We start from the raw sequence: 23,554 nt of genomic DNA on the forward strand, positions 1-23,554 counted from the left end.
TAAGTTACCAGAGGCACACTTATTAATCAATTATTAATGGGTACAAACCTGATGAACTTCATCAACGACATCCCAGATTTACATTTTGCTTTGAGGACCCATTTGTCTTAATCCGCCACTGCTCAGCCTCTATTTATTGAAATCTTATTCATATTTTCCTTGTTATGTAACATGCATCAATGGTATTTTCTAACTCCATCACCAAACCGCAGACTTGGACATCGGCGCATTGGTAAACAAACGTCGGTTTCATCGTTTTCGAGTGTGTTTTATCTGTTATTATCAGATAACGTCATCACTTCAATAGGAAAAGTCGTAAAACGCGAAATCGATTGCACGTAGTTCTAGAGATCCATCAGAAAGAAATTTACGCTCTCATTTTGATAGAGATGGCCGACGCGACAGTGAAGAAATATCCAAAACCTCAGTTGAAAGGATTGCTGAGGAAACAAATAGGCAGAAATATGATTGGTATGGTGATTTTCACTGCTGTATCAGTAATGGCCATGAAAATTTTTTATAACGATGAAAATAAACGTGCTTATGCTGAATTTCATAGGTGAGTATATGTTTATATAGTAAATCTAGGCTAAATATTTTAGATAAATCATAAGGTATCTAATCTGTTGATGAACATGTGATTGATCTATCCGGTAAGATACATTTTTCGGGAGTTTTGATTTTTGTAATTGTTCAAAATCTCAACTTTTCTGCATTTTCAAATATTAAAACATTGGTGTGAAAATCTAGATTTTTGAAGTGTCTTTTTTCAGTTCTGAATTCAAAGAATTCGTGCTCTACAGAAAATTTCAGTGATAATATCTATTTCGAAATACAATTCAGAGAAGTTCCTTACTTTTCAGACATTCTATATTTTGAAACGTATATGAAATTCAGAACATGGTTGCTATGATGCTTTGATCCTCCTAGTACTATAATGCCTTAGAGAAAGGTAAAAGCATAAAATTGTTAAAAAAAATGATTTTTGGAAAACTGTGGGCCCTTTTGTCATACTAATTTATAATATATACTGTTACGATCATAGTGAAAAGATTTCAGTGCATAATGATTTTTTAGTACAATTTCTTAGACCTAATATTTTGGTTGTGATTTTAAGTTTGAATCGTGATTGGACACACAAACCCAGGTACAATTTAGGTTTCATGCATTTTGCTAGTTGAATATTCAGTGTGATTAAGGAAATAAAAGTGTTGAAATTTGTAGGTAGTGTTTCCGAGCGGTCGTTCCTCAAACAGATCACTTTGTCACCATGTCTGTCATTGTTGAATTTTGAACTGGGAATGGTTTCAAATCACAAGGTTCGACTTATTGATGATGATTCATCCTCAATTTTGATTCACAATCATTGAAAGACCTAGGAACAGGAAATAATTTTTTTCTGAAAGCAATAAGAAACAACAATGTTTTATTGTTCAAAAATATATGATATATTTTCTGGAACATTCTATAGGTATCTTGAATACGAGAGTCCTGAGATGACTTTTAACATAGAGATAGATAGCTAGATTTAATTAAGGAGGTTTCGTTTTACTGCGACCTAATGGTCTATTATGTCCTCTATCAGAGCTATTTTCTTCTAAACGTGATCTACAGCTCGCCTTCCAGTTGTGACTTTCAACATATAGGGTAGTCAGATATTCGTTTTCATTTTGAAAGATAGTTTTTTCTTCAGGGGTACCGGTCATGCTCCGGAGGATTATACTACCCTGAATTCAATGGCGGACACAACAGTTTCAAGGGGTGGCAATTTGGGTCAGTTTGTGGCCGCCTTTCCATATTTCTGAAAAAATATAGTGTTGATTCTTGAAAACAACAAGAAGTTGTTCCGCTCCGCTGCATTTATCAACATTCCCTGCAATAAAAAACTCCAAACCGGCTTCATATATGCAGCATTGCCTAATTGAAAGAGGGATGAAATGTATTTCAAAAAGACGAAAAGCAACACTATCTTTGCTTTCGAATTATTCATTCGAAATTCGATACATTCAACATATGGAAAATTCCAACAACGATTTTGCATTCGCAACTAGTTACTGTTAAATTCCAAATGTTTTCAGCGAAACACATGTTTTATTATTATTAATAATATTATAGATAGATAATTATTATTATCTCATTTACTTTTCGAAGCTTTGAATGCCCTAGCGCCCTTTGTATCTTGTATTGTGATAGGTAATCTTTCATCTATCGTACGTTTGTGAATGTGAAAATCAGATATATTTCTTACGCATTGTTAATGGGCGTCGAATAAATCCATGAATAAATCAAGATATCTACAGCGTAAGTAGCTGTTTGATTTAATTAAAAAAACCTTTAAAAAACCTTGGTATGATATTATGTATTAAAAAATTCCATTGTCTTCAATCACTTGAATTTAATTTTTTATTAGCACGATTACAAGAATCTTCATCGGAAGTAGAATGTTCGGAGCAGGTGATGTTTTTCGGTTGGTGGGGGAGGGGGTTCATGAAGGAGGTTATGTTGTTATTGATACTTTTTCAGCAGAGGCGCCAAAAATTCTTTGCTTCAGGCGCCAAAATTGCTCGCGCCGGCCCTGCGCACGCATCAAGTCGGGGGGTGACATTGCAGTATCGCAATCTGCATTCAGTGTACCTAAGCTGAACGTATGACGTAATCTACGACCATCAGTTGACTTTGTCGAGAAGTAAGGAAGTGTGAAAATAAATATGATGGCAAGGTGAACACATACCTTTTTCATTTGGAATTGGAGTTGAAAGGAAAAATGTATATTTGCTCTGTGCAATTCTTCTCTCTCTGTTTCCAGAAAGGGGAAATATTGAAAGGCAACATAAAATTTTTCACTAGAATATTGAAAAATAATTCCTACTATATTCTGCCAAAAGAAAAGAAAAATTGTAGAAAAACCAATGACGAAAAATTTCAGTTCTTTTTCGGTGCTCAGTGAAGTTAGTAGCTCATCGTCCTTTTTCAAATTGCCAAAATAGCTCATCACATAGAAAAGATTGGAGACCGCTGGATTAGAGTGTGATTACTAGAACATCATTATAATTTGATGCCCACTGTGAACAGAAAAAACCTTCTAATTATTATTATCGACTTTTGCCTATACGCGTAGGATTTTTCCTCGCCGTCGGCTTCTCACTCCTCGCTAAGAGGAACATTCACTCAATCCCAGATATTTAAAATATCAGAAGGGCTGAGCTCGGTCGTGTCCGGTCCTTGTGGTCCCCCTGGTTCTCGTCGAACTTCTGGTCCTCTTACACGCGATCCTTGGACCTGTCCTTCGCTTCCTAGGAATTTTCTCACCGTCCTTGCAGTACCTAAAAGAACAGCTTTTTGCATTATATTACATATATACTCACTAAGTCCTAGTTGCTTGATATTTCTCTTGAGATTTTTGGGTACTATTCCTGTTGTTGAGATGATAATTGGAATAGTTCTCGTTGATATCATTCCCCACTGGCGCTTTATCTGAAATTCGAGGTCCCTATATTTTGAAATTTTTTCGACCTCTTTTTGACGCATGTTGTTGTTATTAGGTATTGCTACGTCGATGAGTATTGCTGCCTTTTGTTGTTTATCAACTAGCAATATATCTGGCCTGTTGTGAGGGACTGTTTTATCAGTCAAAACTGTACGATCCCAGTACAGTTTATAGCGTTCGTTTTCCAGGATGGTTTCCGGTCGGTACTTGTAGTATGGCACTTTTTCAGAATTAATTAGTGTTAATTTAGTTGCCATTTCTTGGTGTAGTATCTTTCCTACTGCATCGTGTCTCTCTTTATATTCATTTCCTGCAAACATTTGACATCCTCCCGTGATATGTTGGATTGTCTCGTTCGTTGGACAACCATAACGGCATCGATCGTCAGTAATAGTTCGATCCTTTATGATATGTTTGCAGTAATTTTTTGTTGAGATCACTTGATCTTGGATGGCTAAAAGAAATCCTTCCGTTTCTGGATACATCGCACCTGATGTGAGCCAATAGTTCGACGCTTCAATGTCGACATGATCCTGGCTCACCTCGTTGAAATGTCGTCCATGTAGGGGCTTTTCTCTCCATCTTTGCAGTTTTTCTTGGATTGTCTGGTGGTTGTATGACAATTGCTCCTTGTGCAGTTGCAAAGGTGTTGATTCGTCTGCTTCACACAGTACTTTGTAGATCTCTGACGTGCCTGATTTGTCTTTGAAGTATGTTCGTAGGCATTCAATTTGACCATGGGCAAGTTCCATGATGTCTAGCAGACCTCTGCCTCCTTTATTCCTCGGCAGTGTCGTCCTCTCAATGCTACTTTTCGGATGGTGCTTGTGTGCTTTCGTCATCAAGGTTCTCATTTTGCGTTGCAGGTTTTCCATATCTGTTTTGGTCCATGGAATGATACCGAAAGAGTATGTAAGAATTGAACATGCATATGTATTGATAGCTCTCGTCATGTTCTTGCTGTTGAGGTTTGTTTTCAAAATTTTGTTGATTCTCCTAATGAACTCAGTTGTTAAGTCTTCCTTCATTCTTTGATGGTTTATTCGTCGGTTTTGTTTCATTCCTAGGTATTTATAAAGATCGTCCGATTTCATTGCTTCTATCTCCTGTCCATTGGAGAGAGCTATCGGTTCATCTTGGATTTTTCCACGCACTACTCTAATAGTACGACACTTGTCCAATCCGAATTTCATCCCCACGTCTTCCGAAAAATTTTCCACCAGTTTGACCATAATTTGCAAGTGGTTTTTGTTGCCTGTTATAAGTTTGAGGTCATCCATGTATAGCAAATGATTGAGTGCAATATTATTTCTGTTTCCTTTCACATTGAAACCTTTTTCAGTAGCATTCAGTTGTTTAGAAAGGGGGTTCAGCGCCAAGCAGAACCATAAGGGACTCAACGAATCCCCTTGGAAAATTCCCCTTTTTATTGGAATATCTTTAGTAGTTATGTTCGCTGTAGAGAGTTCGATATTCGTTCTCCAGTTGCACATTGCATACTTCAGAAAGTTTATTGTAATTGGATCGATCTTGTATATTTCCAAAATTTTTGTCAGCCACCCATGTGGAATAGAGTCGAAGGCCTTCTTATAGTCAAAATATGTCATAAAAAGATTTCTGTGTTTTTTGAAGGCTTGGTTGCATATGATGGAATCTATTATCAGCAGTTCCTTCGATCCTAGTGCATTCTTGTTATTATTTTTCCATATCCAACAAATCTCGTCCTTGCATTCAACTCAGGAAATAGGGATCTTGGCTTCAGGACTGCTAATAGGGTGAATAATACACTCAGTTTCAACTGTCAACGTTTCGATCCTATTTGGGATCTTCTTCAGGACTGTAAAAGTATTTATTAAGAATTATTGGACAAATGAACAATCTGGTTACAACAATACGAAAAAAATACACAAAATCATTTAAAAAACGGTCTTATAGGCTTATACTATACTTCTATATACAATCATCAATAATAGTGAAAGACAAGAAATGACTAGGATTCAGGTGGAATTAGGTTATTTTCTTTTCGATTTTTTATTATATAATTATTATGAAATGAATCATACTTTTTCCTCCACGATACGAATAAATATAAACACTCACCAATTTAGTCATATGTATTACGATGCGGGTGGAGTTGTTGAATTCCATTAGACCTATGTTGAGGTTTTCTATTTCGTCAATAATCTTATTTTTAATAGTTGGTTTTTGCCACGAAACTTATGCGGTTGTTCTCTTTGCTTAGCTGATATGATACTGGTGTTTTGTATTCGAGTATAAATATGTTATCATTGGATTTTCAAACATGTTCTGATGATATTCTTACCGACACGAATTCATTATATTTATTTGATTTCTCTTAATAAATTGTTGTAAATTATACTTAATTTTTGAGTATCTGTTCTAATATTCATTGTGTCATGTATGGAAATGTGTATCATTTCACTGATACATCTTTTATGATAATTGCATTCTTTATCTAAAATTTTCACTTCATCAAAGTCCAAATTATGATTTTCTTGGAAGTGGTGCACAGCTAGAGCGGTTTTCTCATTTTTGTCTATATTCTTTCCCTGGCAATCGTACTTATGTTGACGTATACGATTTTTTAGGTACTGTTTAGTCATGCCCACATACGATAGGTTGCAATCTTTACAAGGAATTTGGTAAACCAAATTAGATGTCATTAATTTCGGAACAGAGTCTTTTAATTTTGTGTATATGTTCTCTAGTTTTGTGAGTGGATAGAAAGCAAGCTTGATGTTAGATGCTTGATTTTTTATCAAATTACCAACTTTTTCTGATAAACCTTCAATGTATGGAAATTTATAATAGATGATTCCATCTTTTTCCCTCCTTTCTGTATTAATTCTTGTGGTCTCAACAAATTTGTGTTTGTAGGAATGCATAATTTTATTTATTAGCTTTCTGGGGTAATTGTTATTTCTTAGAATATTTTTTATTTTCAATTCATTCACTGGCCAAAATTCTCTACTGCTGAGACTGTAACATCTAAAACATAGGTTCTTTATGGTATTGTTTTTGTGGATTTGTGGGTGGTGTGAAAAGTAATTGAGAACTCGGTTGGACGCAGTTGCTTTGGTATGCCAATTGGTCAAGATTGTTCCATCGTTTTTTCTGATAAGCTGGACATCTAAAAATGCTATTGAATTATCTACTTCCTTTTCTAAAGTGAATTGAATGCGTGGATGGAAAGCATTGAATGTCTCGAGAAATTCATCAATTTTGTCATTTGGAACAGCTATGAACGTGTCATCTACGTATAACTTCAACACTGGTATCACAAATGAAAGTTTTTTAACGCATTTAGAAATAAGGTAATTCATCACTATGTTTGCTAAAGTAGGACTCGCTGGGTTACCCATCGCAGAGCCCTCAATTTGTAAATATATTTGTCCATTAAACACAAAGTAACTCGATTCGAAAATAAAATCTATAATCCTACATAACATGGTTTTATCTAATTCTGTGTAGGCTGATATATGTGACCAGTTCTCTTTTATGATTTGCAAAACTAAATGCTTCGGTATATTGGTGAACAATGAAACGACGTCCAGTGACACCATCACATAGTTTGGGGGCAGTTGCACTGTCTTTAAGAATTCAACAAGCTCCAAAGAATTTTTCACATTATAGTCAAAAGTTGTAGTCCAAGGAGATAAAATTTGGTGAATAAAATTGGATAAGTTGTATGTGGGGGAATTCAAACAACTGACAATTGGTCGCATGCTCAGATTAGGTTTGTGCGTTTTTCTCAGTCCGTACAATCTTGGTGGTAAGGAGTTGTGTGTTCTGAGTTTTTTCATTATGGGTTCACTTATCATTTGTTGGTTAAAAAGGTCTTTAACTAAATCGTTATTTTTTGTTTGAAAATTTGAGGTTGGATCTCTGCGTAAAGTCCTATAAGTAGTTTCATCATTAACTAATTCACTCATAGCTGTCATGTAATCATCTTTGTACATAAAAACCGTACTGTTTCCCTTGTCTGATTTGGAAACCATGCATTCAGGATGATCCTGAAGAAATTTTTTTGTTGCAATAAGGTTTGTTAAGAATAAGTTGTTCTTTTTATTGTTTCTCTTCATTGCATTACAATGATTTGTAGTGATGTTCGTAAAGGAGGATCTGAGGTCATTTTTTGCTTCCTCAGAAAAATCTGATTGACTATTCAAGATATATTCGAAGTCTTTGATTATGTTGATGTTCAATCTATATTTGGAACCTGCGTGACACGGGATGTTAAATTTTGGACCTACCCCAAGAATTTGTATAACCGATTCAGGTAATTGTACGTTCGTATAATTAAAAACTAAATTTTTTTTGGTTTCCAACCTGAATGTAGCCTTTCCATCACACAAACATTGAATTTTCTTCAAATTGTTTTTCTTAATTAAATTAAATTAAATTGAGAATCGAATACCCGCAGATGTCTCCACGACATTTTTTCGTAAAACGCAGGAGACATACGACAGACATTTTAATTTAATTAAGAAAAACAATTTGAAGAAAATTCAATGTTTGTGTGATGGAAAGGCTACATTCAGGTTGGAAACCAAAAAAAATTTAGTTTTTAATTATACGAACGTACAATTACCTGAATCGGTTATACAAATTCTTGGGGTAGGTCCAAAATTTAACATCCCGTGTCACGCAGGTTCCAAATATAGATTGAACATCAACATAATCAAAGACTTCGAATATATCTTGAATAGTCAATCAGATTTTTCTGAGGAAGCAAAAAATGACCTCAGATCCTCCTTTACGAACATCACTACAAATCATTGTAATGCAATGAAGAGAAACAATAAAAAGAACAACTTATTCTTAACAAACCTTATTGCAACAAAAAAATTTCTTCAGGATCATCCTGAATGCATGGTTTCCAAATCAGACAAGGGAAACAGTACGGTTTTTATGTACAAAGATGATTACATGACAGCTATGAGTGAATTAGTTAATGATGAAACTACTTATAGGACTTTACGCAGAGATCCAACCTCAAATTTTCAAACAAAAAATAACGATTTAGTTAAAGACCTTTTTAACCAACAAATGATAAGTGAACCCATAATGAAAAAACTCAGAACACACAACTCCTTACCACCAAGATTGTACGGACTGAGAAAAACGCACAAACCTAATCTGAGCATGCGACCAATTGTCAGTTGTTTGAATTCCCCCACATACAACTTATCCAATTTTATTCACCACATTTTATCTCATTGGACTACAACTTTTGACTATAATGTGAAAAATTCTTTGGAGCTTGTTGAATTCGTAAGGACAGTGCAACTGCCCCCAAACTATGTGATGGTGTCACTGGACGTCGTTTCATTGTTCACCAATATACCGAAGCATTTAGTTTTGCAAATCATAAAAGAGAACTGGTCACATATATCAGCCTACACAGAATTAAATAAAACTATGTTATGTAGGATTATAGATTTTATTTTCGAATCGAGTTACTTTGTGTTTAGTGGACAAATATTTTTACAAATTGAGGGCTCTGCGATGGGTAACCCAGCGAGTCCTACTTTAGCAAACATAGTGATGAATTACCTTATTTCTAAATGCGTTAAAAAACTTTCATTTGTGATACCAGTGTTGAAGTTATACGTAGATGACACGTTCATAGCTGTTCCAAATGACAAAATTGATGAATTTCTCGAGACATTCAATGCTTTCCATCCACGCATTCAATTCACTTTAGAAAAGGAAGTAGATAATTCAATAGCATTTTTAGATGTCCAGCTTATCAGAAAAAACGATGGAACAATCTTGACCAATTGGCATACCAAAGCAACTGCGTCCAACCGAGTTCTCAATTACTTTTCACACCACCCACAAATCCACAAAAACAATACCATAAAGAACCTATGTTTTAGATGTTACAGTCTCAGCAGTAGAGAATTTTGGCCAGTGAATGAATTGAAAATAAAAAATATTCTAAGAAAGAACAATTACCCCAGAAAGCTAATAAATAAAATTATGCATTCCTATAAACACAAATTTGTTGAGACCACAAGAATTAATACAGAAAGGAGGGAAAAAGATGGAATCATCTATTATAAATTTCCATACATTGAAGGTTTATCAGAAAAAGTTGGTAATTTGATAAAAAATCAAGCATCTAACATCAAGCTTGCTTTCTATCCACTCACAAAACTAGAGAACATATACACAAAATTAAAAGACTCTGTTCCGAAATTAATGACATCTAATTTGGTTTACCAAATTCCTTGTAAAGATTGCAACCTATCGTATGTGGGCATGACTAAACAGTACCTAAAAAATCGTATACGTCAACATAAGTACGATTGCCAGGGAAAGAATATAGACAAAAATGAGAAAACCGCTCTAGCTGTGCACCACTTCCAAGAAAATCATAATTTGGACTTTGATGAAGTGAAAATTTTAGATAAAGAATGCAATTATCATAAAAGATGTATCAGTGAAATGATACACATTTCCATACATGACACAATGAATATTAGAACAGATACTCAAAAATTAAGTATAATTTACAACAATTTATTAAGAGAAATCAAATAAATATAATGAATTCGTGTCGGTAAGAATATCATCAGAACATGTTTGAAAATCCAATGATAACATATTTATACTCGAATACAAAACACCAGTATCATATCAGCTAAGCAAAGAGAACAACCGCATAAGTTTCGTGGCAAAAACCAACTATTAAAAATAAGATTATTGACGAAATAGAAAACCTCAACATAGGTCTAATGGAATTCAACAACTCCACCCGCATCGTAATACATATGACTAAATTGGTGAGTGTTTATATTTATTCGTATCGTGGAGGAAAAAGTATGATTCATTTCATAATAATTATATAATAAAAAATCGAAAAGAAAATAACCTAATTCCACCTGAATCCTAGTCATTTCTTGTCTTTCACTATTATTGATGATTGTATATAGAAGTATAGTATAAGCCTATAAGACCGTTTTTTAAATGATTTTGTGTATTTTTTTCGTATTGTTGTAACCAGATTGTTCATTTGTCCAATAATTCTTAATAAATACTTTTACAGTCCTGAAGAAGATCCCAAATAGGATCGAAACGTTGACAGTTGAAACTGAGTGTATTATTCACCCTATTAGCAGTCCTGAAGCCAAGATCCCTATTTCCTGAGTTGAATGCAAGGACGAGATTTGTTGGATATGGAAGTTGATACCGGCTTTTTTCATAACATCACCACAGAATACGGGTATGATGTTGTTGGGTTGTTGAAATCTTGGATGAATATTAATCGTAGGTTAGCTTTGGCGAGAAATCGAAGGATATATTTGTTAACTTGTAGAACAAAAAACGTTTCACCCAAGCATATTGCAAATAACATTAAATGTATTGACACATTATACGCAGAGGAAAATCCATATACGAACGATATTGCAAATGTCAAAATTAGATTTCAGAAGTCAGTTTTAAATCTAGAGATGAAAATTATTTTGTGGAAATTGAAAAGACTTGAAAAAGAAATATCATCAATCAAGGCTAAAATTGAGAATCGAATACCCGCAGATGTCTCCACGACATTTTTTCGTAAAACGCAGGAGACATACGACAGACATTTTAATTTAATTAAGAAAAACAATTTGAAGAAAATTCAATGTTTGTGTAATGGAAAGGCTACATTCAGGTTGGAAACCAAAAAAAATTTAGTTTTTAATTATACGAACGTACAATTACCTGAATCGGTTATACAAATTCTTGGGGTAGGTCCAAAATTTAACATCCCGTGTCACGCAGGTTCCAAATATAGATTGAACATCAACATAATCAAAGACTTCGAATATATCTTGAATAGTCAATCAGATTTTTCTGAGGAAGCAAAAAATGACCTCAGATCCTCCTTTACGAACATCACTACAAATCATTGTAATGCAATGAAGAGAAACAATAAAAAGAACAACTTATTCTTAACAAACCTTATTGCAACAAAAAAATTTCTTCAGGATCATCCTGAATGCATGGTTTCCAAATCAGACAAAGGAAACAGTACGGTTTTTATGTACAAAGATGATTACATGACAGCTATGAGTGAATTAGTTAATGATGAAACTACTTATAGGACTTTACGCAGAGATCCAACCTCAAATTTTCAAACAAAAAATAACGATTTAGTTAAAGACCTTTTTAACCAACAAATGATAAGTGAACCCATAATGAAAAAACTCAGAACACACAACTCCTTACCACCAAGATTGTACGGACTGAGAAAAACGCACAAACCTAATCTGAGCATGCGACCAATTGTCAGTTGTTTGAATTCCCCCACATACAATTTATCCAATTTTATTCACCAAATTTTATCTCCTTGGACTACAACTTTTGACTATAATGTGAAAAATTCTTTGGAGCTTGTTGAATTCTTAAAGACAGTGCAACTGCCCCCAAACTATGTGATGGTGTCACTGGACGTCGTTTCATTGTTCACCAATATACCGAAGCATTTAGTTTTGCAAATCATAAAAGAGAACTGGTCACATATATCAGCCTACACAGAATTAGATAAAACCATGTTATGTAGGATTATAGATTTTATTTTCGAATCGAGTTACTTTGTGTTTAATGGACAAATATATTTACAAATTGAGGGCTCTGCGATGGGTAACCCAGCGAGTCCTACTTTAGCAAACATAGTGATGAATTACCTTATTTCTAAATGCGTTAAAAAACTTTCATTTGTGATACCAGTGTTGAAGTTATACGTAGATGACACGTTCATAGCTGTTCCAAATGACAAAATTGATGAATTTCTCGAGACATTCAATGCTTTCCATCCACGCATTCAATTCACTTTAGAAAAGGAAGTAGATAATTCAATAGCATTTTTAGATGTCCAGCTTATCAGAAAAAACGATGGAACAATCTTGACCAATTGGCATACCAAAGCAACTGCGTCCAACCGAGTTCTCAATTACTTTTCACACCACCCACAAATCCACAAAAACAATACCATAAAGAACCTATGTTTTAGATGTTACAGTCTCAGCAGTAGAGAATTTTGGCCAGTGAATGAATTGAAAATAAAAAATATTCTAAGAAAGAACAATTACCCCAGAAAGCTAATAAATAAAATTATGCATTCCTATAAACACAAATTTGTTGAGACCACAAGAATTAATACAGAAAGGAGGGAAAAAGATGGAATCATCTATTATAAATTTCCATACATTGAAGGTTTATCAGAAAAAGTTGGTAATTTGATAAAAAATCAAGCATCTAACATCAAGCTTGCTTTCTATCCACTCACAAAACTAGAGAACATATACACAAAATTAAAAGACTCTGTTCCGAAATTAATGACATCTAATTTGGTTTACCAAATTCCTTGTAAAGATTGCAACCTATCGTATGTGGGCATGACTAAACAGTACCTAAAAAATCGTATACGTCAACATAAGTACGATTGCCAGGGAAAGAATATAGACAAAAATGAGAAAACCGCTCTAGCTGTGCACCACTTCCAAGAAAATCATAATTTGGACTTTTATGAAGTGAAAATTTTAGATAAAGAATGCAATTATCATAAAAGATGTATCAGTGAAATGATACACATTTCCATACATGACACAATGAATATTAGAACAGATACTCAAAAATTAAGTATAATTTACAACAATTTATTAAGAGAAATCAAATAAATATAATGAATTCGTGTCGGTAAGAATATCATCAGAACATGTTTGAAAATCCAATGATAACATATTTATACTCGAATACAAAACACCAGTATTCTATCAGCTAAGCAAAGAGAACAACCGCATAAGTTTCGTGGCAAAAACCAACTATTAAAAATAAGATTATTGACGAAATAGAAAACCTCAACATAGGTCTAATGGAATTCAACAACTCCACCCGCATCGTAATACATATGACTAAATTGGTGAGTGTTTATATTTATTCGTATCGTGGAGGAAAAAGTATGATTCATTTCATAATAATTATATAATAAAAAATCGAAAAGAAAATAACCTAATTCCACCTGAATCCTAGTCATTTCTTGTCTTTCACTATTATTGATGATTGTATATAGAAGTATAGTATAAGCCTATAAGACCGTTTTTTAAATGATTTTGTGTATTTTTTTCGTATTGTTGTAACCAGATTGTTCATTTGTCCAATAATTCTTAATAAATACTTTTACAGTCCTGAAGAAGATCCCAAATAGGATCGAAACGTTGACAGTTGAAACTGAGTGTATTATTCACCCTATTAGCAGTCCTGAAGCCAAGATCCCTATTTCCTGACTTGTTATTATTATTATTATAACGACTTTTGCCTATACGCGTAGGATTTTTCCTCGCCGTCGGCTTCTTACTCCTCGCTAAGAGGAACATTCACTCAATCCCAGATATTTAAAATATCAGAAGGGCTGAGCTCGGTCGTGTCCGGTCCTTGTGGTCCCCCTGGTTCTCGTCGAACTTCTGGTCCTCTTACACGCGATCCTTGGACCTGTCCTTCGCTTCCTAGGAATTTTCTCACCGTCCTTGCAGTACCTAAAAGAACAGCTTTTTGCATTATATTACATATATACTCACTAAGTCCTAGTTGCTTGATATTTCTCTTGAGATTTTTGGGTACTATTCCTGTTGTTGAGATGATAATTGGAATAGTTCTCGTTGATATCATTCCCCACTGGCGCTTTATCTGAAATTCGAGGTCCCTATATTTTGAAATTTTTTCGACCTCTTTTTGACGCATGTTGTTGTTATTAGGTATTGCTACGTCGATGAGTATTGCTGCCTTTTGTTGTTTATCAACTAGCAATATATCTGGCCTGTTGTGAGGGACTGTTTTATCAGTCAAAACTGTACGATCCCAGTACAGTTTATAGCGTTCGTTTTCCAGGATGGTTTCCGGTCGGTACTTGTAGTATGGCACTTTTTCAGAATTAATTAGTGTTAATTTAGTTGCCATTTCTTGGTGTAGTATCTTTCCTACTGCATCGTGTCTCTCTTTATATTCATTTCCTGCAAACATTTGACATCCTCCCGTGATATGTTGGATTGTCTCGTTCGTTGGACAACCATAACGGCATCGATCGTCAGTAATAGTTCGATCCTTTATGATATGTTTGCAGTAATTTTTTGTTGAGATCACTTGATCTTGGATGGCTAAAAGAAATCCTTCCGTTTCTGGATACATCGCACCTGATGTGAGCCAATAGTTCGACGCTTCAATGTCGACATGATCCTGGTTCACCTCGTTGAAATGTCGTCCATGTAGGGGCTTTTCTCTCCATCTTTGCAGTTTTTCTTGGATTGTCTGGTGGTTGTATGACAATTGCTCCTTATGCAGTTGTAAAGGTGTTGATTCGTCTGCTTCACACAGTACTTTGTAGATCTCCGACGTGCCTGATTTGTCTTTGAAGTATGTTCGTAGGCATTCAATTTGACCATGGGCAAGTTCCATGATGTCTAGCAGACCTCTGCCTCCTTTATTCCTCGGCAGTGTCGTCCTCTCAATGCTACTTTTCGGATGGTGCTTGTGTGCTTTCGTCATCAAGGTTCTCATTTTGCGTTGCAGGTTTTCCATATCTGTTTTGGTCCATGGAATGATACCGAAAGAGTATGTAAGAATTGAACATGCATATGTATTGATAGCTCTCGTCATGTTCTTGCTGTTGAGGTTTGTTTTCAAAATTTTGTTGATTCTCCTAATGAACTCAGTTGTTAAGTCTTCCTTCATTCTTTGATGGTTTATTCGTCGGTTTTGTTTCATTCCTAGGTATTTATAAAGATCGTCCGATTTCATTGCTTCTATCCCCTGTCCATTGGAGAGAGCTATCGGTTCATCTTGGATTTTTCCACGCACTACGCTAATAGTACGACACTTGTCTAATCCGAATTTCATCCCCACGTCTTCCGAAAAATTTTCCACCAGTTTGACCATAATTTGCAAGTGGTTTTTGTTGCCTGTTATAAGTTTGAGGTCATCCATGTATAGCAAATGATTGAGTGCAATATTATTTCTGTTTCCTTTCACATTGAAACCTTTTTCAGTTGCATTCAGTTGTTTAGAAAGGGGGTTCAGCGCCAAGCAGAACCATAAGGGACTCAACGAATCTCCTTGGAAAATTCCCCTTTTTATTGAAATATCTTTAGTAATTATGTTCGCTGTAGAGAGTTCGATATTCGTTCTCCAGTTGCACATTGCATACTTCAGAAAGTTTATTGTAATTGGATCGATCTTGTATATTTCCAAAATTTTTGTCAGCCACCCATGTGGAATAGAGTCGAAGGCCTTCTTATAGTCAAAATATGTCATAAAAAGATTTCTGTGTTTTTTGAAGGCTTGGTTGCATATGATGGAATCTATTATCAGCAGTTCCTTCGATCCTAGTGCATTCTTGGAACATCCTTTCTGCTGTGCTGTCATTATATTATTTGTCTCGCAATGTTTGTAGATACGATATGCTATACATGATGTGACGATTTTATATATTGTTGGTAGACATGTAATTGGTCTGTATTTTGATGGATCCGCTGTGTGTTGCACATCCTTCGGTAAGAGGTAAGTGGTCCCTGTTGTTAAAAATTTGGGCATTTCCGTTGGATTACTTATAACATCATTTATGGTTTCAACTAGCCTGCCGTGTATACACCAAAATTTTTTCAACCAAAAGTTGTGGATTCCATCTGGGCCGGGTGATTTCCAATTGTGTGTGTTTTTCAATATTTCATGGAATTCTTCTATAGAAACTGCGTTATGCGGCATTTGTTCCATTGTCTCACAGGATTTCTCTTCATTTCTTATCCAATCAGCCTGGGAGTTGTAGGGGGTTGGTGTAGCTAGTTGATCTGTCCAAAAATTCTCAATATCCTCGACAGTTGGATAACTTCCTGGTGTTGCTGACATATTATTGTTTAACATTCTATAGAATTTTCTTTCGGAATTTTCAAAAATCATATTATCCTGTTTTCTTCTATAGCTCTCATTGTATCTTCTGAGTCTTTCGGAGTACACACTAAGTTTTTGTTTCAGTGTGTCTAAAATTTGTTGAGCATTTTCATTGTTTGGATCATACGTTGTATGTTGCCGGTGACGATCCATTATTATATTCACCATTTTTTGTAATCTTCTAGACGGCGAACCTTTTGCAAATTGGGTGAGCCTCCCAATTTCTTGGCGGATGCTATGAACTTTGTCTTCTAGCCTTTTTTGCCAATGTGGTTTATTTTGTTGTTTTTCTCTGGCTGGTTGCTGACTTTTAGGTTTTGGCTTCACACCTAGCACTGTTGCTATTGAAAATGCTGCACAGTATATGATGAGGTGTAATGATTCGAGATCATGGTAGTCAGAAAGATACTTGGGTATAATCTCCTTGTTGGTCATGACCAGAAGATGAGATAGTTTCTTAGATGTCCTCAATCTTGGCAGAATCGGTCGTCTCAATGGATCTGTGCCCTCAAAATCTATAACGCATCTATTCATTGTGGCAAATAATCGCTCCAGTAGTTCTCTTTGGTCTTCTTCTGGATTTACGACGGGTGCAGCATATATATTCCGTCGTTGAGCATCACTTATTGCTAACACATCTGCGTTGTTTTGTTCCTCAGAGTTCATTTGTGCATTGATGTTGTGTTGGTTTTCAGCACAATCGTAGTTTTCTTCAATTGTCGTTTCGTTGTTAGTGAGGTTCCTATTCTGTAGCCTCAGTTGGACTTCATTTTTTATGGTGTTAAGTCTCTCATCGGGTACAAGTTTATTTCTCAATATGACCCGGTATTGGTCGGCTACTCTTTGCTCAGAAACTTGAAGTTCGGGATAGTTTCTGTGGAATTCTGCAAATAATTTTTGACGGTAGCCTATTTTATCCTCTTCCATATTAGTCACTTCATAATATATGCGCATGATCGTTTCATTTATCGAACTTGTCCATTTCATGCGTCTTCTTGGTAGACCTGCTTGGGTGAGTGCTGGTTGGGGATCCTGCGCAGCACCTTCAGCGGTCGGAGAAACTCGTGTTATTCTTCTCCTAGAATGTTGAGATTGTGGAGGCGTAGCATTTTGTTCGACAGACGCCCGTCTCCTTAGCACTCTGTCACCGACGTCCCGCATACTGTCATGTCCAGCGCCGGCTCCAGACACGCCCTGACGAACCTCAGGCAGCGGCTCTATATTCCTATTCCTTAAATTCACCATCATTCATGGGTTCCTCCGTGTCGTGGGGGAGACGGCCTTTGATCGCTTTTTACGATCCGCAGAGCTACGGTGGGAGAATTCTTGAGCTGCTTTCCACACGGCTTCGTCCGTTACCCTGGACAGGGACCCTTCGACAGGTTTCAGCTTCCCGGGTCAGAGAGCTCCTGGAATCTGCGGTGGGCAGGAGTCGATTCAACTCTCCTGATAGGTGAATCGCTAGAGATTCACCTACCGCTACCCTATTATTGTTATTATTATTATTATTATTATTATTATTATTATTATCGACTTTTGCCTATACGCGTAGGATTTTTCCTCGCCGTCGGCTTCTCACTCCTCGCTAAGAGGAACATTCACTCAATCCCAGATATTTAAAATATCAGAAGGGCTGAGCTCGGTCGTGTCCGGTCCTTGTGGTCCCCCTGGTTCTCGTCGAACTTCTGGTCCTCTTACACGCGATCCTTGGACCTGTCCTTCGCTTCCTAGGAATTTTCTCACCGTCCTTGCAGTACCTAAAAGAACAGCTTTTTGCATTATATTACATATATATTACATATATATATATTACATATATACTCACTAAGTCCTAGTTGCTTGATATTTCTCTTGAGATTTTTGGGTACTATTCCTGTTGTTGAGATGATAATTGGAATAGTTCTCGTTGATATCATTCCCCACTGGCGCTTTATCTGAAATTCGAGGTCCCTATATTTTGAAATTTTTTCGACCTCTTTTTGACGCATGTTGTTGTTATTAGGTATTGCTACGTCGATGAGTATTGCTGCCTTTTGTTGTTTATCAACTAGCAATATATCTGGCCTGTTGTGAGGGACTGTTTTATCAGTCAAAACTGTACGATCCCAGTACAGTTTATAGCGTTCGTTTTCCAGGATGGTTTCCGGTCGGTACTTGTAGTATGGCACTTTTTCAGAATTAATTAGTGTTAATTCAGTTGCCATTTCTTGGTGTAGTATCTTTCTTACTGCATCGTGTCTCTCTTTATATTCATTTCCTGCAAACATTTGACATCCTCCCGTGATATGTTGGATTGTCTCGTTCGTTGGACAACCATAACGGCATCGATCGTCAGTAATAGTTCGATCCTTTATGATATGTTTGCAGTAATTTTTTGTTGAGATCACTTGATCTTGGATGGCTAAAAGAAATCCTTCCGTTTCTGGATACATCGCACCTGATGTGAGCCAATAGTTCGACGCTTCAATGTCGACATGATCCTGGTTCACCTCGTTGAAATGTCGTCCATGTAGGGGCTTTTCTCTCCATCTTTGCAGTTTTTCTTGGATTGTCTGGTGGTTGTATGACAATTGCTCCTTGTGCAGTTGCAAAGGTGTTGATTCGTCTGCTTCACACAGTACTTTGTAGATCTCTGACGTGCCTGATTTGTCTTTGAAGTATGTTCGTAGGCATTCAATTTGACCATGGGCAAGTTCCATGATGTCTAGCAGACCTCTGCCTCCTTTATTCCTCGGCAGTGTCGTCCTCTCAATGCTACTTTTCGGATGGTGCTTGTGTGCTTTCGTCATCAAGGTTCTCATTTTGCGTTGCAGGTTTTCCATATCTGTTTTGGTCCATGGAATGATACCGAAAGAGTATGTAAGAATTGAACATGCATATGTATTGATAGCTCTCGTCATGTTCTTGCTGTTGAGGTTTGTTTTCAAAATTTTGTTGATTCTCCTAATGAACTCAGTTGTTAAGTCTTCCTTCATTCTTTGATGGTTTATTCGTCGGTTTTGTTTCATTCCTAGGTATTTATAAAGATCGTCCGATTTCATTGCTTCTATCTCCTGTCCATTGGAGAGAGCTATCGGTTCATCTTGGATTTTTCCACGCACTACGCTAATAGTACGACACTTGTCTAATCCGAATTTCATCCCCACGTCTTCCGAAAAATTTTCCACCAGTTTGACCATAATTTGCAAGTGGTTTTTGTTGCCTGTTATAAGTTTGAGGTCATCCATGTATAGCAAATGATTGAGTGCAATATTATTTCTGTTTCCTTCCACATTGAAACCTTTTTCAGTAGCATTCAGTTGTTTAGAAAGGGGGTTCAGCGCCAAGCAGAACTATAAGGGACTCAACGAATCTCCTTGGAAAATTCCCCTTTTTATTGGAATATCTTTAGTAGTTATGTTCGCTGTAGAGAGTTCGATATTCGTTCTCCAGTTGCACATTGCATACTTCAGAAAGTTTATTGTAATTGGATCGATCTTGTATATTTCCAAAATTTTTGTCAGCCACCCATGTGGAATAGAGTCGAAGGCCTTCTTATAGTCAAAATATGTCATAAAAAGATTTCTGTGTTTTTTGAAGGCTTGGTTGCATATGATGGAATCTATTATCAGCAGTTCCTTCGATCCTAGTGCATTCTTGGAACATCCTTTCTGCTGTGCTGTCATTATATTATTTGTCTCGCAATGTTTGTAGATACGATATGCTATACATGATGTGACGATTTTATATATTGTTGGTAGACATGTAATTGGTCTGTATTTTGATGGATCCGCTGTGTGTTGCACATCCTTCGGTAAGAGGTAAGTGGTCCCTGTTGTTAAAAATTTGGGCATTTCCGTTGGATTACTTATAACATCATTTATGGTTTCAACTAGCCTGCCGTGTATACACCAAAATTTTTTCAACCAAAAGTTGTGGATTCCATCTGGGCCGGGTGATTTCCAATTGTGTGTGTTTTTCAATATTTCATGGAATTCTTCTATAGAAACTGCGTTATGCGGCATTTGTTCCATTGTCTCACAGGATTTCTCTTCATTTCTTATCCAATCAGCCTGGGAGTTGTAGGGGGTTGGTGTAGCTAGTTGATCTGTCCAAAAATTCTCAATATCCTCGACAGTTGGATAACTTCCTGGTGTTGCTGACATATTATTGTTTAACATTCTATAGAATTTTCTTTCGGAATTTTCAAAAATCATATTATCCTGTTTTCTTCTATAGCTCTCATTGTATCTTCTGAGTCTTTCGGAGTACACACTAAGTTTTTGTTTCAGTGTGTCTAAAATTTGTTGAGCATTTTCATTGTTTGGATCATACGTTGTATGTTGCCGGTGACGATCCATTATTATATTCACCATTTTTTGTAATCTTCTAGACGGCGAACCTTTTGCAAATTGGGTGAGCCTCCCAATTTCTTGGCGGATGCTATGAACTTTGTCTTCTAGCCTTTTTTGCCAATGTGGTTTATTTTGTTGTTTTTCTCTGGCTGGTTGCTGACTTTTAGGTTTTGGCTTCACACCTAGCACTGTTGCTATTGAAAATGCTGCACAGTATATGATGAGGTGTAATGATTCGAGATCATGGTAGTCAGAAAGATACTTGGGTATAATCTCCTTGTTGGTCATGACCAGAAGATGAGATAGTTTCTTAGATGTCCTCAATCTTGGCAGAATCGGTCGTCTCAATGGATCTGTGCCCTCAAAATCTATAACGCATCTATTCATTGTGGCAAATAATCGCTCCAGTAGTTCTCTTTGGTCTTCTTCTGGATTTACGACGGGTGCAGCATATATATTCCGTCGTTGAGCATCACTTATTGCTAACACATCTGCGTTGTTTTGTTCCTCAGAGTTCATTTGTGCATTGATGTTGTGTTGGTTTTCAGCACAATCGTAGTTTTCTTCAATTGTCGTTTCGTTGTTAGTGAGGTTCCTATTCTGTAGCCTCAGTTGGACTTCATTTTTTATGGTGTTAAGTCTCTCATCGGGTACAAGTTTATTTCTCAATATGACCCGGTATTGGTCGGCTACTCTTTGCTCAGAAACTTGAAGTTCGGGATAGTTTCTGTGGAATTCTGCAAATAATTTTTGACGGTAGCCTATTTTATCCTCTTCCATATTAGTCACTTCATAATATATGCGCATGATCGTTTCATTTATCGAACTTGTCCATTTCATGCGTCTTCTTGGTAGACCTGCTTGGGTGAGTGCTGGTTGGGGATCCTGCGCAGCACCTTCAGCGGTCGGAGAAACTCGTGTTATTCTTCTCCTAGAATGTTGAGATTGTGGAGGCGTAGCATTTTGTTCGACAGACGCCCGTCTCCTTAGCACTCTGTCACCGACGTCCCGCATACTGTCATGTCCAGCGCCGGCTCCAGACACGCCCTGACGAACCTCAGGCAGCGGCTCTATATTCCTATTCCTTAAATTCACCATCATTCATGGGTTCCTCCGTGTCGTGGGGGAGACGGCCTTTGATCGCTTTTTACGATCCGCAGAGCTACGGTGGGAGAATTCTTGAGCTGCTTTCCACACGGCTTCGTCCGTTACCCTGGACAGGGACCCTTCGGCAGGTTTCAGCTTCCCGGGTCAGAGAGCTCCTGGAATCTGCGGTGGGCAGGAGTCGATTCAACTCTCCTGATAGGTGAATCGCTAGAGATTCACCTACCGCTACCCTTATTATTATTATTATTATTATTATTATTAATAGTTGAAAATACTCAAATCCTTAATGGCAATATCTTCTGGCTCTAAATTTCATCATCATGTTCCGATAAGCTCATGTTTGAATAAATATAGGTAAATGTACCTATAATAATAATGAATAATTACCTGAAATATAATTCTTAACCCCTAATTTTTTTCAGAAATTACGATATTGATAAGGAATTCGAGAAAATGAGAAAGAAAGGCTTATTCGACTCCTGCAGTGCGGATGATGATGATTGAAGTAGATAGATATAAGACAAATGTAATATTGAGGTAATGTTACCTGTTAGAAATAAATATACAGAGTAATTGAACTATAATTTCTCCTGAAATAGAAACAAAAAATTATTTTGAATATTTTGTATACCTAAGTACCTACTTGCATGTGCTTTTTCAAAGCATCTCTTCAGAGAGAACAGATGCAATTTATGTATATATGAATTATATAGATTTATTTTTTATTTATATACATATATGAGAACAATCTTTCTTAACCTCGCTCAAGCTGGATGATCAGGTAGATGGTCATGGGGACTATTATTGAAGCTATTTTATACGTTTTTAAGTAGGAAAACAAATCAAGTATCTGACGTTTCAGTGACCATCAAACCTACTGATATTTTATGAGTGAGTAACAATTTTAAGTTTTATGCAAAATTTCATGTTGATTTTTACCTCATCAGAATTATTTAATGGATTCGGTCCTTACCTGTTAACCTGTAATGATTGCCCTATGGTTTATATTGGACAAACAGGAAGATATTTCAATAAAAAGATAAAGGAACACCAAAAGAGTTATACATCTGATAGTTCGTTTTCAACCTACGCTAATCACTTGAAAGAATAGGACCATACCTTCAATAACAACTTTGAAATTCTTCATTTAGAAAACAAGAGCTTAAGACTATCACTCTTAGAATCCCTAGAAATAAACAGGTATAATACCCAAAATATTCTGTTGAACGAACAAACGGATGTAAACTCATCCCCTTTATTGAATTTCTTCCGATAGTTTGGAAATCCCAGGCGGCAAATTTTCTAATATAACTTTGTAATTTATGATACCCTTTCGAATATTTTTTTGTCAATTTTGCTCCTATATAAGATTCTGAAAACCTCTGTACTCTTAACTCTTATCAGTTCAGAAATGTAGCCTGATGAAGCCACAGTGTGGCGAAACAATTGTTGCTAACAATTACATAATATAGTGGAATTACTTCGTTTTATTTTAGTCATCAGAATTACATAAAATTCGAGCTGTTTACCGAGCAGTGAACAGATCACTGACGTAAAGTCACAGGCTGTTGAGCGCCTATTCAATTGGCGTATGGCTGACAAGCACTCAAAAATTCTTGACGTTGGTGTTTTTTTCATTTCTGGAAAAATCTATCCTAAACCGATAACGTTTCAC

General features: G+C 36.2%; 2 protein-coding genes across 2 annotated transcripts; both read left to right on the top strand.

The window, feature by feature from the left end:
* Positions 1–233: 233 nt before the first annotated feature.
* Positions 234–22,457, top strand: LOC123688860 (cytochrome c oxidase subunit 6C). The gene is made up of 2 exons (XM_045627585.1): positions 234–559; positions 22,302–22,457. The coding sequence occupies exons 1-2, from the start codon at positions 390–392 to the stop codon at positions 22,381–22,383; spliced, it is 252 nt and encodes an 83-aa protein (XP_045483541.1). The 5' UTR covers positions 234–389; the 3' UTR covers positions 22,384–22,457.
* LOC123688859 lies at positions 8,837–10,770 on the top strand. The gene is made up of 2 exons (XM_045627584.1): positions 8,837–10,299; positions 10,563–10,770. Exon 1 carries the CDS (start codon positions 8,930–8,932, stop codon positions 10,055–10,057), a length of 1,128 nt encoding a protein of 375 aa, XP_045483540.1. The 5' UTR covers positions 8,837–8,929; the 3' UTR covers positions 10,058–10,299; positions 10,563–10,770.
* Positions 22,458–23,554: the final 1,097 nt, after the last annotated feature.

This window comes from Harmonia axyridis, chromosome 1 (genome assembly GCF_914767665.1).
Source record: "Harmonia axyridis chromosome 1, icHarAxyr1.1, whole genome shotgun sequence".
NCBI lineage: Eukaryota > Metazoa > Arthropoda > Insecta > Coleoptera > Coccinellidae > Harmonia > Harmonia axyridis.